Source organism: Eurypyga helias, unplaced genomic scaffold (genome assembly GCF_000690775.1).
Source record: "Eurypyga helias isolate BGI_N326 unplaced genomic scaffold, ASM69077v1 scaffold16355, whole genome shotgun sequence".
Classification (NCBI taxonomy): Eukaryota; Metazoa; Chordata; class Aves; order Eurypygiformes; family Eurypygidae; genus Eurypyga; species Eurypyga helias.
Window position 1 is genome coordinate 28,744 of NW_010249638.1, and position 19,828 is coordinate 48,571.

Here is a 19,828-nt window from a genome sequence, read left to right on the forward strand (position 1 = left end):
CATTTTTACGGATGAACTTAATCTAGTTATTTAATGATTGAAGCTTTTGCTCACAGGCCTTAAATAATAATCACGATAATTATTCTTTATCATGCTCATTCATACATGCCTCCTGCCAACGTGCCCGAGGTGCTGCACAGACACTACAAGACATAATACAAATTGAACATAACAAAATTAAACAAAAAAAAAAAATCCAATTAAATATTTAGAAAGCTACGTATGATATTAACAAAAGAAAGGCTGTTTTCAAACACAAGGAATTTCAAGGCAAAATTCCTGTGAGGCTCTTGCTACCAGCCCTATCAAATCCACTTAACTACAGAAGATGAAACCTTTGTTCATTTCCCTCTAGCTGGCATCTTCAAAATACTTTCCTCATTTTCTTTCAAAATATTTTGACATTGTTACTGTTTTATATGCAACCCAGAAAAATCTATCTTTTTTGATACCCACAGAGCTATTAAAATATGGTCATTTCTGGCCATCAGCTTTAAAGCAACTAAACTGACAACATGCCATATAAGATATGAAAAAATTGTTACTCTGTAGTACAGAACGGGAACTGAGACAGAGAGGAGGCTAAGCTCGCCGAGATCAAACAAAGCTTGTGGTAGAAAAAGAATTTGCCCCCAAGTCTTCCCAGGGCCAGACTATCACCCCCACCAAGCTGCAGTAAACCTTCAGCTGTCACCAAAACACAAGAAATTTAGGGATTAAAATGCCAATAAGGAAATCCCAAATCATAAAACAACAGCTGTGAACTTAAAAGCAGATACACCATGTTTGTATGCAGTCCCTGAATGCATATATACAGCTGCCTTTCAAAGCATCCATAGCATGTGCGAATGTGAAAGATCAAATTGATAAAAATCTTACATTTAAACTCTCCTGAATTTGCAAATAGCCTACTGTTCGATGTCCTACTTTCCCTGCATGATTCTTAACCTCTTGTCAGACAAGCTCTCCTAAACCTGAGCTTCAGAGTATCTGTGCAGCCACGGAACTGCATGTAGTCTGCTTGTTAACATGAAATGAAGCTGGAAGTTAAGTCACTGCTAATTAAACTCATAATTACAAATGGAAGGTCAGACAGCAGATCCAAGGGCTGCTTGAAAATGTAATAAGACAAAAGAAAGAACAAACTCTCATGTACTAATTCAGCCCTTACTTGGCAGACTGACCCACTAGAAGACTGCTCAGCTGCACACAGTTCTGAAGGCAAATACTAGAATAGTAAATGGAAATTGTTTGGGTTTAAACAAGTTTGTTGAGGATTAGCACAGGCTCTAAACATTTCCTACATTTCTAGATAAAACCAAAAATTAAGAATTGCTCATTTACAAAGTCAGAACATGGAACACCACCTCCTAGCTTGAGCTCCAAAGTGGTTGCCACCAGCACATTCGCATAAAACGCCTTCTCTTTTGGAATGGGGTAACATCTTCCTCCCCTGCCCACATGCGGTCGGGAAACCTGCTTCATGGTTCACTGTCCTGCCGGTGAAGCTCCACAAATGCAGAAATCCTGAGGCAACCACTACATTGCCTTTGTTCCCTTCTTGTGAGTTTGAGGCAGAGAAGATGAGAGCACCGAGGGCTCAAAGAAGCAGGATTAAAAGAGCAAGGGGTGCAAAAGTGCTAACCGCTAGCAACTGGAACATGGAAGTTCTGGGGAAGAACAGCTGGGGAAGGTTCACACTATTTTCTGCCATCCTTGATCACCTGAAGGGCCAGAGGTTTTTATGTGGGTCTCAAACTCCACGTTCTGACCCTCCCCACAAGCCTATCACAGCAGGATGAGTGATGGGCACACGGGACACGTGAGGAGCCGGGCAGCATGCACAGCCAGGCCAGGCAGACAGTGCCTCCAGGCGTTATCACGCTTGAGATAAAGCCCTTGAGGGTTTGGAAAAACCCAAGGAGAGTATATTGTGTTCTTTCCAAGATAGGTGCATTTCTTATGTGGGGTCTGGGCACCTGGACTTGGGAACCCATTTTGGGATTTAGGAAGCCTCTGCCAGGAAATACAGAAATACAGGCAGCATATCAAAGCTGCTTTCTGCTGTGTCTCCTACTCTGGGTATTTCACTTTTCTGTGAGCACAGGCAGTCCCTGAAACTCACGGCAGGGTGGAAATGTCTTGTGAAATTTGCCAATACCAGATTTTAAAAAAATTATTCCCTCATCAGCGGGCTTTCATCTCTCATGCTAATTCTAAAATCTGCCTTCCAACAGTTCAACTTTGCTTCAGTGAATGTCTCACCAAGCCCCTTCTAATAAATATCATTTATGATTTCCATGACACACTTATTTTGCAGTGAAATTTGGGAGGCAAGGATCACTGGGTTGATTGACACCTAGTTATTCAATCAAACATACTCCAATTCTGCTAGTCACAGACCACACATGCCAAATTTGATGCTGAAACATCTTTTATTAGGCATTTTGGAGGGGGCTTGGGGAGAAAATCAGTCTTGTAATGAAAATCTTAACTATCTTGCAGCTACTGCAGTACCATAATACTATTTTCCCTGCTGCTGGCAGTTTAGCAGCAGCAGTAATGAACACCAGAGGACTTTCCTATGGAGGGAGAGCCAGCAGCACTGAGAAGATGGAGGTTGTTTTCTTAACAATGGAAGTATACAGATGAATTTGGTAGTTCTCAGCTGGTGAACAAATTTTCAGCTATAACTCATTATGCCTCTTTGGGTGGGGAAAAAATGGATTTCAAGTAAGTATTATTTTTTGGCTCCATGTAAGATATAATGCGTGCAAGCTGAGTGGCAAATTTAGAAAGGCAAGAATAGTCACTCCATATGATGCTGAAGCTAAGTAGTACTGGGAGCTGAGGCACCAGGCCACAAGGCATTCATGCAAGGCAGTAATTTACTTTCTCAAGAAAAGCATTTCTTCTAAATCTCATACAACCTTTTAGAAGATGTTTCTCCTAAAAAGTGGGGACATATAAACATCTTTACCATAGCTTAAAAATAGATGAAGGCTCAACAGAGTTTCTGGAGAACCTATTTCTTTACCCCATTCCCTCTCCTAAGGCGTTAGCAGTTTTGGATGAGAGGGCTTAGCCCACATCTCCGAGAGTAGTAAATCTCAGGGAGATTCAGAAAACTGTAAAATCACCTTCAGCAAGCCAAGCCAAGCAAGTCCCTTAACTGGCTCAGTAATGCCAAGCAGTGACCACATTGGAGAGTATTCTGACAGCTACCATTTCAGATTATTTGGTGAATGATTCAGGTGCCTAAACCAAAGCATCTGGGACCACTGTAGACACCCCAGGCAATATGAATAATCCACATTGTGGCTGACATCACCTAAAAGAGACCTCTTCCCTTACAGCCAAATAGCTGGAGCACAGGCAGTGAACCTTATGGCAGCTTAAATTACTTTAAACTTTTCTGGTTTGGCACCTTAATTACTCTGCTGGTGTTGCGGATCACAACAGAGTGCTTATCTTCCTTCTGAATCCTCACCTTGTACGAGGGGATGTGATAGCAGGAACCTGAAAAGTGGCAGCCACCGTTAGGTATAGAGAGGCATTTAACTGAAATTCTTCAGCTGCCATCTCCGACAGTAGTAGGGCGTCTGGGCACTGAAGTCCCAAAACTGATCAAAGGGATATTCCATACTGTATGACATGCTCAGCACATCAAGCTGAAGGAAGAGGAAGAAGGAAGGGAGGGGACATTCGAAGTGATGGTGTTTGTCTTCCCAAGCAACTGTTACGCATGACGGAGCCCTGCCTTCCTGACGATGGCTGAACAGCTGCCTGCCCACAGGAAGTGGTGAATGCATTCCTCGTTTTGCTGTGCTTGCATGCACAGCTTTTGCTTTACCTATTAAACTGTGTTTATCTCAACCCAGGAGTTTTCTCACTTTCACCCTCCATCCCAAGTGGCTGTGTGGTGCTTAGCTGCTGGCTGGGGTTAAACTATAACATCCTCCCTCAACGTTCTAGCCATGTCCGTTCATTTTTATAAGCAGAGGAATCAGGACCCCTTGTAAATATTGTAATAAATCAGACTCAAAGGCCTCCTCTAGTAATTCACAGTTCTGCTCTTAAACCTATGTCTGTCTTTGCAGATTCCTCACTGCATTTCACCCCAAATTTTGTCCTCCTCTGAACTTGGTTGAGTTTTGGGAGGTGCTCAGTGGATCAAACAGACAATTTCTTCTTCCATGAAGGAACTAGAACTTTCATAAATTTTTGAGAAGATCATTATTCAAGATTTCCAGAAAAGTATTTCTGGCTTGGGTTTCAAGAGCTCTATATTCATTGAGTTTAACCTTATTCCCATTACAGCCAGGCACTACTTCTATTCTGCTAGTTGCTCATGTTATTTCAAGAAATTACTTGCAGTTCTTATTTCTATTGCTGTTAAAACCCACTTATTTTGACCAAACCAACAGAGAATTAATTTAAAACAAAAACTTTTTATGGCTTTGGGCTGGTTTTATTATTATATCCATACAAAGCATTTTATTAGCTGCAAGTACACAAGTTTAACATACTGTTAAACTCTTGTTTATGAGAAATGCACTTTTTCGTGTCCTTCTGTGCAGATACCACAAAGAAGGCAAAAGCAGCTTTTTTAAGTGCCAGGCTCACCTAAGTGTCATTGCTTTCATTTCAGGAGCCAAGCAAAGATTACAGTGCTTGTTTTCCCAATGCATCAACAAGTGAGACCAACGGAGTAACTGTGTCACGTTCTAGCACCTAAAATCCTATTCTCAGCTCTCTAGGAAGAGAGCCTGTGTTGCACTGCCCGTCCTCTGGCCAACTCTCCATTACCATCAGACCAAACATGAGATACCAGGCTCTAATCCTGCCATTGCTGACTATGGAAAAGCAACAGCCCTCTCAGTGCTCCCAGACAGTTTGAAGATGGAAATTTTGTCCATGTTTTGAGAGAAAGAAAGTGAAAACATTCTTTAGCCTTTACATTTTCTGAAGAACAACAAATTGCACACACACAAATTGCCACCAAATAACTAGCAGCTGTCTGTAGCTGCTGAGAGCTCTGGTGTATTGGAAAATATTATCATTGGGCATGGATTAGTAGGCAAACAGCAGGGAAAAAAGTCTGAAGTGCAAGATAAAATTGGTTTGTTACAGAAGCTGTAAATTATCATCATAATATTTCCAACACAACTGTAGAGAACTATATATAAATTTAATAAAACAACTGCTATATTGCATCTGTTATCCTGGATTTAGGTTCAGTTATCTTGTCCTTGAGAAGCAGCTTTTTGTGTAAATAATCACACAGATTCTGGCCATTTATATTTTGGCCATTTGTATTTTAAAAGATCACCTATATTACCTTACATGCAAATAATGGTATAAAGAAGAGTGTATATCAAAATATTGAGAACGTAAAATTACACATCGAAGGTGAAAAGTCAGATGCTATATAATTCCCCAGAGGTGAGAGTTCTCTCTGATGTTAAACAAAGAAATAAGGACAGCTGAAGCACTGAGCGCTCTAGTATAGCAAAATACATATAAACATCAAAGACATCTCTTTGAAAAAATACACAATTAAAGTGCCATTGTCCCCTCCATGCACCTGTCAGAACTGCTGGGGGGTTGTAGGAGCAAAGGAAAAGGGTGTTGAGAAGAGAAAAGCAGCCACTGCAAATAAGGAGAGTATTTTATTAGAGTTATCTCCTTCTTGCAAGAATGAATGCTCGAACGGATAATGCCTTTCTGTGAAATCCAGGTTTCCAGCTCCATATTAGGAAGAGGCTCTTACCTTATAGGATTATCCATTCTTGATACAGTGAGAAATGCTGCTAAGTTTGCTGTGTAGGAAGAGCACACGATAAGGGTGAAGAGCCACCAGCTTCCCATTACAATGCGCATCGCCACAGAATTGACAGTAGATTCGCTCCCTACAAATAAACAGAGAAATGAGGGTCCCTCAGCAGCTTCCGTTTACTATCACCCTCTGTGTGTCCTGTTATGCTAAACTTCGTTGGAGCTACCCCTCTGCATTTCTGCCTCCCCTCCAGAATGCCCTTTCGCTGTGAGAAAAGAACTGCTTCCGCTGAGACTGATAATTTACAAACATCATCTCTTGCCCTGGATACTGTTCTAGAAGATCATCTTTCAAAATATTTCCTTTGGGAATTATTGAGGATCAAATCCACAGAACATGAAAAATATCCTGAATAAAGTTTAATAGTGAGGCATAACTTATACGCAGGAATGAAATCATGAGTGTTCAGAATATGGTAATATTTTATTCTCGATGACCATTTTAGACTTGGAAAACAAAACCCACAGAACTGTCCAAAGGTTTGTGTGCTATCTGTGGTGTATTTAAATCTCCAAAGACTGAAGCATGAGTGCCATTACTTGTTACTCTTTTCAACAGACCAAATAAACTGAAGATTTCAGTCTAGCAGGCTTCAGGCACAGTTATGTTTGAGCACTGCTGGAGACCAAACCTTACCATACAGCTCGTGCTAGTCACTTCAGCGTACGTTTGTGCTGATTACATCTCACTGTTCTTAAACCCAACAGGGCTGCCACCTTAATGAGGGACCAAGTTTCACCGCAATAGTAAGGATTTTCCAGCTGAAGCGTTATAAGCTTGCAGTCACAATGAAAAAAAGAGCGTAGAGAAACGTTAACGTTATGCTAACATGAATGTTAGCATTCATCAAAACCTGCCTTCCGAGAGTAGTACTAACATTATAGATACGGGACAAAAACGGTGTTGGCAGATTCTGCAAACAATTATTTTAAAAAGTAACTTCGTTAACGGTAGCAATCCTACTGAATTCAACAGGATTAGTCCTGTGCCTAGAGATTCCAAGGGTGAAGTTAGCTACTTGACTACAAACCATTTTCCCATTCAGTTCAAAGAACCAAAAGATAAACTGTCCCACTTCAGTCCAAAAACATATAAATTTCTAAAATTACATTCAAACAATTAGAAAAGGTGCCAGTTTCAGAGTTCAAAAAGTGATGTAATTCTGCACCAAGCAGCTCTGCAGTTTATTTATCAGGCAGTGATTTTCCCAAAGTGGAAACCCCAGCATGCTGTGGTTCCTCTGGACTTACTGAGAGACAGAAAAGCAGAACACAACCCCCAAAAGCTTACCTACCTCTTCCCACCTTTCATCAGCTAGGCTAATAAAACATATTACCTCCACACAGGAGCCTTCTCTTTCATCTTTCGATCGTTCTGGCCGAGACTAACGCGTCCTGACCTGCTTTACCCAAGGCAGAACACCTCTGACCATCCGTCAGTGGCGCTGATAAGGGAGTAAGTACCTTGCTGAACAAAGGCGCCATACACGACCCAGATGGCACTGTGAAGGGTGGAGGAAGCAGAAGGGCTCGGCTGGGAAGCGTTCTGTGCCCTGATTGCCTGGATACGGTTCAAGACAAATATCAAGACACCGACTATAGGAATGGCTGCAGCGATGCAAGCCCACACCGCAAAGTCGAAAGGAGCAAAGAGAGAGAAGATGTTGATTTTTTCTTCGGGCTTTTTGATTAAGATCCCGACGGAATAGTCCATGTACCGCTTGCTGAAGTCCACAACACTCTCTCGTTCTGGTGTTATAGTGATGGCTGAGATGGCTAGGTCTGCTCTCTGCGAGACAAACGCAACAGATCAGGTCTCTTCCTTTCACCATGAATTCTGCCAGCGTGAGCATTAAGGAGAAGCTTTTTAAGAACCAAGTGGCTCCATACATTTCTTTCTATAATTTAACATGTTTAGACAAATCAGAATAAATTGCTGAGAAATAAAACCAGAATCAGTTGCATCATTTAAACGCTCAGTAATTGCACTGGTCTAAAGCAAAACAGTGACACATAATCAAAGTATTCTAGAACAAAAAGTGTCACCCTGACTCCTCTCTGGAATGAGTGCAATTTATTTAACTTTTCTCTCTCACTTGTTTTCCAAAGGACGCCCAAAACACCAAACCGTATTATAACCTGGTGCACTGCAACCAGTAAGAAACACACCCCATTTATTTAGCTTGTGTATTTGATAGCTGGGTGCGAAGAGCTAACGTTTGTTGTTCGCCCTGCAGAGTTGCCAACTGTGTGTATTCATCAAGGGATTTCATACCACAAAGGGGGGCAAGTTTTTGTTTATTTTTTATAATGAATAAAGTGATTGCAAAAGCCAGTAACAGGAAGAATGCACCAAAGGCAACTTCGCTCCTGAAACTGCTTTGACCTCAACATTTAAAGCGAGTAGGTTTTACACGTGGAGGGTCCTTAAAGAGTATGCGAACTCAATGAAAGATGAAACAGAAGTTAATAAATAATATTCCCAAAGCTTTTGAAGAGCTGAAATTAGATTTTGAATATTTTTCCATCTTAATAAAAACAGTTCTCTTCAAAAAACAGAATGTACTTTTTGTTTCCTATCTCTACGTTTTGTTGGGAAAGTAAAGCAAGCATTAGGTGCGGGAGGTCTGCTTTGAAATCCTTTGGAGTCAGTGGAAAAGCTAGTAGCAGAAATACCATTTAAAAAATACCTTAACAGATACTTTGTTGCTTCAAAGAAAGCAATTTCCAAAGAAATTTAACAGGATTTCTTACCACATTTTCAAGTCAATGAAATTCAAACAGCTTATGTCAACGCAAAATAAGTTAAAAAGTCTTTATATTTCCGTGCACCAACCAAGAATATCCCATTATCATACACATATTTGCTATTTCTTTAATTGCTTCTATGTCTTCCTAAACATCTACTTACCAGATACTGAGCCGCCTACTTACTAGATAATGAGAAAGCTTTCGCTTTCAGTAATAACTCCACCGCAGATGAGTAACCTTTTCTACAAAGGGCAGCAACATGGAATATTAATTCCTTTGATTCTCCTCCTTGATTAACATTTGTCCCATGTCAGATAGCAAGAACATGAACAAAATACACTCTAATTTCATTCTCCAGGAGATTCTAAGCTACGGACTTTCCCCATTTACTTCAAAGGAGTTCAATTAACTTACTCCTGATTTCCAAGGCTGTAATTAAAAAAAAGAAATTTGGTCCTCTCTGTTTTAAACGAGTGAATAATCTTGAGATCAGTTTAAATTCTGGTCCTTCAAAACACTTCTTTATGGTACATTACTAGGGACACTTTTCCTGTTTTGGAGTCTAACAGTTAATGATTATCAAACACACTGCCACAAAGTCATCCAAATAAAGTCTTACCTAAAAACAAGTAGCAAAGGCATAAGGACAAAAATTAAAATAATAGTAATCAATATTTTAAAAATATTTTTATATTTATTCTATAGTCTTTCATTCACACACACATAAGTCCTCTCTTCTTATTCTTAGAACTATGCAAACACACAGATTTACACTGATATATTTTATGTTGAGAACAGTTGGAAGTAAATAAAATGATGGACTCTAGTTCCTATCTTATGTACAGGTTTTAAATTGCACAGTTTACACCACAATCAAACACCCATAGCTCAGAAGCATTCTGTACTGGTGCTTGTATCCTAACTAATTCTCTTGTAATTTAGAATGAAGGAATGGGAGAATTTAAACAATGCCCTTACAAAGCTTTGACACCCTAAAGATATTTTTTGTTTGTTGGCTTTTTTTTTTTTTTTTTTAATGCAACTTCTCTCTGTACCTTGTTAATCAGTTCTCCAATCATGCCATTCCAGGAGCTGTTTTGAAGCTGCTGTCCATATTTGCCATCAGGAGCTTGATATATCTCATATTTGAAGCCCAGGTTCTTGGCAAGTGCATCCAAGACATCAATGGAAAATCCTTTATATCGTTTTGGTTGCCCAAGTATGTTCTCCGCCACCATCACAAAAGGTTCTTCCTGAGAACAAAACAATGTCTTAACTGATACTTGAAACAAGTTTTTTTAATTTGCCTCTCTTGGCAAAAGTATGTTTCCTGAATTAATTCCGGACAACTTGGTATAGATCTTGAAACACTCATAATCTTCTGAGGGAAAAACAGGCTATTATTTTATAGTATAGTATGTTTTGGGACCAAGGAAATGCAGCATTTTGTGGTACTTTTTTTGTCAGGCGTGGGCTCTCCTGTGGAGGAACGCCAGGGCTGCTGGCAGCACAGCCACTGAAGTTGGCTGCCTTTGCAACCTGGTGCCGACATTCTCATGGAAGGGATCTGCTGACCTCCCACATAAGCTACATCATAACCTTGACTGTCACCAGAGAGAGCAAAGAAAGCCGGGGGGAGTACCCTAACAATCTTATGCAGTACTTCCCATTTGCACCATGATTCAGAAAAGAGAAACACAAATGACAAAAAAAACCCTCCATCACATTGTACAAGTTGCAAACTACAGTATTTTAGGCAAGAATACATTCAAGCCCTAATTTGCCCCTGGTGTAGCACAGGAGCTCTACTACCACTCAAGATACTACCAGACAGTAGTCCCAGAAGCATAACGATTTTTTGGAAAGACTGTGCCTTTCTAAAAGTTATAGATTATTTCAATGGGAATTTATGAGTTTGATGAAGGAAACACTTGATTAAATTTTACAGTCTTCAGTGTACAAGAGCCAAGATTAGATTATCATAATTGGCCCATCTGATTGTAAAATCCATGACATGCTGGAAACTGCCTATCTAAATTAGAGAACAGTATCTGGAATGCACCCTGTGCACCCAGGTTCGGTGCTGGTTCCAAGCTCAGTAGGAATTACAATGCAGAAAAGCAGCATAAGCAAACAAATGCTCTGTATCTCTGACAGTGCACAGCTTCCCATAAAATAAAAGGCCATCATCTATGTTCCTTGCTTATGTAACCAATCATCCAAAAATACAGAACTGAAAATGATAAGGAAAAACACTGAGGGAAGTGCTCCAAATAGCCAGTCAGATTCTTTTTGAGTGTTTGTTTCCTGAACTCAGTAGGATCATACCAAGACAGTCACCACTTTGAGTGTCAGTCCTTGTAAGTCATTGCCCAGACGCCGTTCTTGCAGACTACCGTTCAGTCCTTTCTCAGAGTCCCACGTGGCCAGCTAGAACAGAAAGTACAGTGAGTCTGAAGGGCTGTTAGGCAGAAATTTTTCAGTATTTATATAAACATTTAACAGTAGCTTGACTGAACCCAGAACTGAGAGAGGATAAGAGAAGTGTGTGCTTTTAATGCAGCATCAAAATTAGTGAAATTCAGAGGACAGATATAAACAAGTACCTTGCCTCAATGTGTTTTCATCAGTGTCAGTAATGTAACTGCTCTATTCTCTGTAGTATTTGTCGTATTATTTCACAGAGCTCACTCTGATATGACATTTCTGTCCAGTAAGTTTCTATTGCCTGACAGTCCTCAGGATTATCCATGGTCTCACTATCCCATATTTCCCTCTCTGCTCAGATCCCCTCCTACTCTTCAAATCATTCCCTACTGCTGATAAAAGACTGACCTGTTTTCCTGCTGCATAACATTCTTGTTCACTGGTGGTCATAAGTTCATGACACGGATTCTATAGTGTCAAACTGCCTCCTCTTCTCTCTTGGACTTTCTTCAGATCCTATCTAAAGTCCTATTTCCTCTCTTCTTGCCCTAATTCTACCTCATCAGTAAAACAATGACAGCCTCTCAAGTTCCCAGGCTCCTGATGATTAAATATCTCATATCTACCAGAACCCAGAACTTCATGCGTATGCCAGATGTGCCTGGGTGCATATTTTCAGGATATCACCCTGGAACATTAAATTTAAATATTTTCTTTTTCAATTAAATGTATTGATTTAAAAATCAATTTTACTACATTTTCTGAAAAGGAATGCAGTACAATTCAATAGAATAGTTTCAATAGAAAAGTCAATCTTAAGTGACCTTTAGATTATTCAAACTAAGCATGCTCTTCATCAGCAGAAGTCAGGCACTCCTTTTGCCTTCAAACAGAATCCATGGTGTCATTTTTTTCAGGAGTCATAAATAGTATCAAGTAGAAACCATTTCCTTCTTTTTTGTCAGCTATACTCTTAAACACCAATACTATGCTTGCATATATGGAAGTAGTGTTAGCTGAAGGCATGCCCTGTAGAAATTAAACATAGTCAAAGATTTGTGAAATGTGGCTTCTTCCTGCCAGAAGCTAATTTTCATGTAACAAGTCAAAACCTTCTTGGAAAGAACTTATTTCACTGAAAATGCCTGTGGCTGGATGTCCTACATGATTTATTTCTATGACTTCAATTTTATCCTAGAGCCTAAAAATCAAACCAACAAAAAAACGTGATGGGCGAGATCTGCATGGCTTTATTCTTGTTTTGTTGTACTAAACTAATAAACAGGGAACTAGAAAAGAACAGGACATTCAGTGAATATTCAGCCACCACAACTATCACAACTGATGAAAATTATTCCATCGTCACTCTATTTTCAAAGCTGAGACACCGGAAAGAATTAAGCCACACTTCATTTTATCCCACTGACCTGGAGGATGGAGGAGAATGACTGAATAATATTCAGCTTTCTAATAACATTCCTGAAATCTCAAACTCTCAGACTGAGATATCTGCCAGTGATGCCCGTTTGGAGTGACAGATGATCTTCTGCACAAGTGTCTGCAGCAATACATGTAGATGCCTATAGCCGTGGTATATTTTAAATTCAGATGTAGGTGCTTGCTCTGAGATACGTCCAGAAGTTTCTTACCTTTTGCTATTACCAAACAAAACTGACCAATCTGTCAGCTGACATAAATCAGTAGGGTTCAACACACCTCAAAGACCAGCATAGGTGTGTGTGTTATATACTGAGTCTCAAACCTGTAAAGAAAGTTTACTGTCCAAGCCTTCTTCTGCGGTCCTTTGCAGTAAGTGTAGGATAAAGGTATGTGAAAGGTTTTGGCCAAAATGGCTTGCACGTTCTACAGATGATGATTAAATATTTATTAAAAAATGGGAAATGTAACACATTCATTTGTTACTTCACCACTGGCGGACTGCCATTTCAAGTCCTTCTCCCACTCCTTTTCCCTTCAAGAACTCTATCTGGTTTCATATCAAAGCCTTAGACTTTTCGAATACCCTACGTTTTGCATTCTGCGTTAGCACTAAGGATTCCTAAAAGGAGCCGGAAACATGCCAGCGTTAAAACTATTCAAAAGGAGATAGACAAAGATCCCTCTTTTACACAGCAGGGGTAGATGCAAGGATGAGGAGCATATTTCACTTCTGCACAGAACTCCATAGTGTTCTCTATGGAGGCACAAACTATGCAGTTAAAATGATAAGTGGAACATGAGGAAAACCTTTTCCAGACAGGATTTTTCCTGCGCATCCTTGTGCTTCAGAACATTTCATTTGTTGAGAAGTGTGCCGGGTTTAACTTCCACTTCTTGCAGACAGAATTTTGTTTATAGGACCGATGTATTTACAGATAGATCTGCCAATTTGTGACAGCTGACCTGTCAAGATCAGTGCCCGAGAAACTAATTTCCAGCACTGTTAAACACAATGAGTACTGCTGTTGTTTGATAAGGCCCTTAGCGTTTCATTCTTTGAAGAAATATGTACCATGTTCCTACCAGCAGTCTGAAGCCAAAGGTTATAGCACAACCGTCAGCTGATAGGAGATAGAGGGCTTTTAGATCTGGTTATAACAAACTGCTTGCAGAATCAGCACTTGTAGGATGCATTTCAAAAATCAATGATGCCTGGAACATATATCTAAAGGCAGTCTGGGTGGGGTTTTGATTCTCAAGTTACTGGGTTATAGGAGTTGAAGTTTTGAAAACAGCTACTTTAATAACGCTTTTCAACCTAAACCTTCTTCCAAGGGCCTGTAGTGACAGGACAAGGGGTAACAGGTTGAAATTGACAGTGGGGAGGTTTAGACTGGATATCAGGAAGAAATTCTTCCCAGAGAGGGTGGTGAGGCACTGGAACAGGTTGCTCAGAGAAGCTGTGGATGCCCCATCCCTGGAAGTGTTCAAGGCCAGGCTGGATGAGGCTTTGAGCAACCTGGTCTAGTGGAAGGTGTCCCTGCCCATGGCAAGGGGTTGGAACTGGATGGTCTTTAAGGTCCCTTCCAACCCAAACCATTCTGTGATTCAAAAAGAAATTAAAGAAGTATGGCAGTTGTTTCTTCCACCAAAAGACATGCTAAAACTATGATTCCTAGCTTCTCTTTCCGAAATAGCCATATTGCTGGGAATCCTATAGTCCTAGCTATACACCAGAAGCTCAATATCATCCAACAAAGACAAACCAGAGGAAAGAACTGTGAAACTCGGGCAGAAGAGTAATGGTGGAAAATTCTGACTCAAGACATGCTGCTAACCTTTATCAATATTTCCTGCATTTTCAACCAGAACTACAAGGAAAAGCTTAGAGAAAGTCACAATTTTAACACTGTTTGCAATTTCGACAAGCAGCATATAGCTCCAAACACACATACTCAACACACAAGTAAAACAATAACATGGCTAGACATCCTGGGAGTGTCAAATGATAAAGGATGTCATCCAAAGCATGCCTCACGAACCTGCTGTTTAGGATTCTGTCTTGAAAGGTACTGATACCTGCCAGGACCTCCAAAGAAAACTTGATGTCAATGGAAATTTGGGGTTCCTGATTTCCCATCGATAAATTAGAAGCCAAATTCTACAAAGGAGTTTCATGACTCTCTCCCATTCTTGATACTTCAGCGAACCGCAGCATCCATCTCCCGAGACACTGAGCCCCTTAGAGGCAATAACTAGCCAATATAAAGTAAGAAAAATGGAGAAGTAGGGAAGGTCTGAGTCCTCTGTGGCTACCACGCCACTGCTGTTTGTCTAACAGGACCCTGGTTTTCTGTGTAGGACAGGGAAGCACATTCATGTGACTGTTGCTGCTTTAATGGGCCTTTAATAACATGAGATCTTCAGGGAGAAGAGTGCAGCTTATTCTAAATCTAATGTTTTGCCAATTTATGGTGCTATATAAATGAAAATAAAACATCTCTATAGAGTCACGGGAAGATGAGCATTAGGCACCAAGACCTTATAATGAACAAGCCATTTCTGGACAAATGGCTGCTTTTTCAACAGTACTGTAGAATTAATAGTTAACTGAAACTCAGATGACAATATACTTGTAACTGAATTTTCTTTTTGTTTCATACAAGGTCTTGTGAAACCTCAGCTAGGACAATTTGAATTAGTTTCCTGAATAAGGACAATATCACGTGACTTACAGACAAACTTCTAAGCAACAACAAAGAATGATGTATCAAGATGAGGGGGGAAGTTTTTGAGGTAGCTTAAAGAAAGTAAATATTATGATCTTATTTACTTAATAGCTTTTTTAATGATTTGAAACAGGAAATAGAAAATTACTAAGATTAAAACGTCTAAGGTGCAAAGATATCTTAAAACTGGGAAGTGCGGCAAATGTCAGATTAGAACAATGAGAAAAATAAATGGGAGTGGTAAGAACCCAGACATGAAATAGTAATACGCATCTTGCATAACTAGAAGCAAACACTTTTGAAAAGGAAAAATGTGAACTAGAGATACTTCAGCTGAAGACACAAACACAGAAATTAATGCTAAAAATTTATGCAGAGTGAAAGTGAGCTGCAAATGGGTGATGAGCTTGTTAGTACGGCTGCAAAAGTACCAGTGAGATTTTGGACTCCACAGATCTTGTGGCGTAGGCTGCACAGACAGCAGTCACAGCACAGCTGAGAAGAATGCACAGTCTTAGTTTGGCATCTGTCTGAACAAGATTTGGGCATGCTGGAAGAAAATCAAGGAAGAACAGGGCGACTACTACTGGGGTGGAGGAGACAGTTTGTACAAGAAGAGTAAAAGACACCACTGTGAATATCTAAGATAATGATGAATAAGAAATGGAAAAATTGGAAACAAAACTAGATATAAGACAACAGAACTACTGCTACTGACTTCTAATAATCTACAAAGACCCTTTCACATGAAATACAAACCATTTCCTAGAAACATATATTCATTCTCAATGCAGACAGTGAAATGAGAAATAGATAAAAGGGCAGAGGCTTGTCTGGATATGTCTACACAAAAAACGTGTCACAGGAAAGGTGTGGTACATCCAGTATATAAGTAAGTGCACACATGAAGGAAATCAAAGAATAGCCTGACAGCCTGGTGGTTCCTGAACTCACCAGAGATACCAGAACTGAACCTGTGTTTCACATAATGCTGGCTCCCAGACAAAGGTGACAAGGATACTTTTCTCAAGCATGGAACAATTTGGTTCAAGTCCCAGAGTGCAAGGTTTAACCTTTGATCAATTTACCACATCTCAGCTGAGTGGATTAATCACAGTCTTTAAAGCTAGTAAGGGACCATATTATCATCCACAAAGGACAGAGGTTTAGTCTTTATGAATAGCATAAGTCCTGAACACTTGAAAACCTCAGATATCTTCACCTCCATTCCCCACTGCTGAAATGAAGCTATTCCTAGAACTCAGCCAGGAAGAAACTACGTAGAAAGTGCACAGGAGCAATTTAAGGCCCCAGCCTACAATCACTTACAATTGTGCTTTAGCTTAGCAAACATACATAATACCATTGAATCCTGAGAGGTACACTTATATAAAGTTAATTGAGCATAGACCTGAAATAGAAAATAAAGAAAGCTCAAGAACGCTGAAGGAGGGATTTGAGTAGGAAAGAGCAATTGACCTGAACTGGCATATCTAAGGAAACAGATATACACCACTGCTCTTCTGAGCAGCACAGCTAGATAAATGGCAAACGTCTAGGATTACGATGCCACATGAAGACTGCCCTTGAAGTAGCATAATGCCCTTCAAACCATGTAAGGGAACACACTCACAATTAAGAGAGAAGGGCAGTGTGAACTGAATCACTATCACATGGCTAGTCCTGGGAAATTCTTATTTAAGATTGAAGGAAACACGATCTCTGATTATGCCAACAAAATGTACTTCAGCAAAAAGCTGCGTAACAGGCAGAAAATTTATACAACTTGGAAGAAAAATTTCAGAATAATTCAAAGGCCTCAGACCCAATGAAAAGTGATAAAAATTACATTAAAACAAAATGCAAATTAGTGTCAGAAACATGTTTTTGCCATGTAAGATCAATTACAGTATTAAACCACTATCATCCAGAGAGTAATTAGAGTCTAGGATATAGAGTGTCTCTCTCCATGTCATTTACAATAATGTCTACACACTAGATAGGAAAAATCTAGAGGGGAAAAACTATGACACCTAAGAGAACTCTGCGGGTAGTTTAGGCAGACAGAGGACTACAAACAGAGGCTTTCTTAAAGGTATTTCTGCATGAATATTCTTCCTTCTCTAGAAGCCTGTGTAAAAGAATTTATGCAGCTCTTGCTCTACAAATTCTGCTGTTCACTGCAACCATCCAATTTTGACCTTACCTAGCATAACTCAGTAGTATCTTGCTCCACTATTTTTATGGTTCTTCACTGCAGAGAATAGCAAGTATTTTGATGTGAGAGGAAGAGGTTTCCTTTACGTTTTTCATTAGACTAAGCTCAGTTAAGTGTAGCAGCCATATTATTAAAAGCCAACTATTTTATGTATAGCAAGCTGTACAACATAAATGAGGATTAGACAGATTATGTCTTATTCCACTAATATTAAGGAAACTAAGATATTCTTGTACATGCCTTTGTGTATATTCAGCAGCTTTCTGCAGTACTGTGACTGAGGAGTTTCATGCCGAATTGAAACAGCAGTTTGCTGTAAACATACAGCTTTTATTTTCACATTGTAAGACTTCTCATACCCCTTGGGAATGAACCAGCACCATATACTTTATATTTTATATTGAATATACATCACATGGGAATATTAAGTTGAAGGACATAAAATATGAATATTACCCTTTTGCTGAAATAAAATATTGCTCTCTTAATATGCAGAATGAGACATTATTTTGCCATCAAGCCAATGAAGAAGCAATGACACCAAATCAGGATTGCTTCTCTTTCCATATTGCGACAGCTGGTGAGCATCCCTGATCTCTTAGGTAACCCGGAGAAACACTTACTGTGCCGAGCCTGAGCAAAGCATGTACAGAGCAGCAAATCCACATGAAGCAGAAAAAGGAGCTGACAGGACATGACAAGATAAATGTAACCTGTTAATATTCATTATATAAAAGTAAAAATAGGCCATCTTCAGCTCTGGTAGAATAAATTGCTTCAATTAATACTAGTCTTTGAAGGAGCAGTGACTGCAACATGCTGATGTTATTAGTGGGGGACACTGCAGCAGCAACACAGGCACTAGAGAAGATGTAGCATTAAATGCAGTAATCGTAAGAGTGATGAAAATAATATGAATAACAGTATTATCCTCCGATGTCTTCTCTATAAAGTGCAAGTATTACTCTGCCCCCAGATTTTTTGCTTTTCATTTCCCTAACACAAAATCAAAGAGAGGTGAAAACGGTGTTGAAAGTTAATCAGAACTATTTTCTTCTAGGATCTCTTCTAGGCTTTTCTCCTTTAAAACAGGAAGGTAACCTCCACGTCTCTCCATCCGCAGTTTTGCCACTTTTCAAGGCTCTAAGGTATGAACAAGCTGTAACATGGCAATGCTGTTGAATCAGATGGCAGTGTTGCTATAGCAAAAGATGTACGTGCAGCATCGCAATTCTTCTAAGGGTGGAATAAACTAATTGCGAGTACCTAAGATACTGCTGAATCAGGCAGTTCCCAGGGGCGTTGTAACTTACCAGCTGATATGAACAAGCAGGGCTCTAAGCATAAAATTAAAACTGCTAAGTAATCATAAAAGTTAGACTAATCCACGTATAAAGTCTGCAACATATGTCACAGATGACTGGCTGAAAAACCCTACAGCATAAGGTCCTTGCCACTGGGTTACCTATCCTGAAGACAAACAAGCCCTCCAGTCTTTCTTCTGCAGTTTTAAAAACAAACGGAATTGCTGTCCAGGGAGAGATGGCGGGTGCTGGACACCAAGGATACTCTGAACACTGCTGTGAAATACTGAAAGTAAGGTAGGTGAAGGGTAGCCGCTTGTGGACAAAACTGAAACAATTCCCCCTGCCATCGCTCATTATGTGTGAGAAAAAAGGAAACAAATCCATTTCACACAGAGAAGAGATTCATTTCAGAGCTTCCAAATGCTTTCTGGTGGGCAATTACTAGCTTTTGAGAGCAGAACTACCCTTGTTATCTATGCAATATTGAGCTCAGCAGATTGTTTTGTAAGCAAAAAAGATCATTGAAAAGTTTGATCTAACAACAAATACAAATTCATGGTGATTTTATACAGGTTCTTGTCCCGTTGTTTGCAGTGTAATAACCAAATACCTCCCTGCAGTGACGTTCTGAGAATTTTACTGGGGAGGGAGAGCAAGAGAGGATTGTGCAACTGGACAACTACATCTTTTCCACTCATTCTACATGACGGCTCTGCACTTATGCAATTAACTGGCATGCTACAATTGGCTGGCTGTGCCAAAATATCTGTTTGCAATTCATTACTGGACTCCTTGGATGTTATCTGAGATGAATGCTTTTGACTTCTCAGTACATGTTCAAGAAACCCGAATGTATCTGCAGTTCTACAGCTGAAGTTTCCATAGCCTGGTGCATTCTGTGATCATGTGAGAGAGGGACCACGGTGCGATTTCACCAGTTGCAGATCTTTTGAACCTTGGCCATCACAATTTGCTTCCCGATTCTGGTTGATGGCACTGAGTTATCTCAGAAAGAAAGCAAAGTTCAGACCACTCTTTAGTATCACCTGTTGAGCTAGCTCTCAATCCTGTATTGGAAAACGCTCTTCTCTCAAACTCCAGACACTTTTGAAATGCTC

General features: G+C 39.8%; 1 protein-coding gene across 1 annotated transcript in view; it reads right to left on the reverse strand.

Annotated features, from left to right (window-relative positions):
- Positions 1–19,828, reverse strand: part of GRID1 (glutamate receptor, ionotropic, delta 1) — a gene marked incomplete at its 5' end in the record, with an annotated part of 102,118 nt that overhangs the window by 26,185 nt on the left and 56,105 nt on the right. Inside the window, 4 exons of the mRNA XM_010151442.1 lie at positions 5,774–5,912; positions 7,303–7,627; positions 9,645–9,842; positions 10,918–11,019. Coding sequence (XP_010149744.1) covers positions 5,774–5,912; positions 7,303–7,627; positions 9,645–9,842; positions 10,918–11,019 — 764 coding nt within the window. The remainder of the gene's footprint in view (positions 1–5,773; positions 5,913–7,302; positions 7,628–9,644; positions 9,843–10,917; positions 11,020–19,828) is intronic.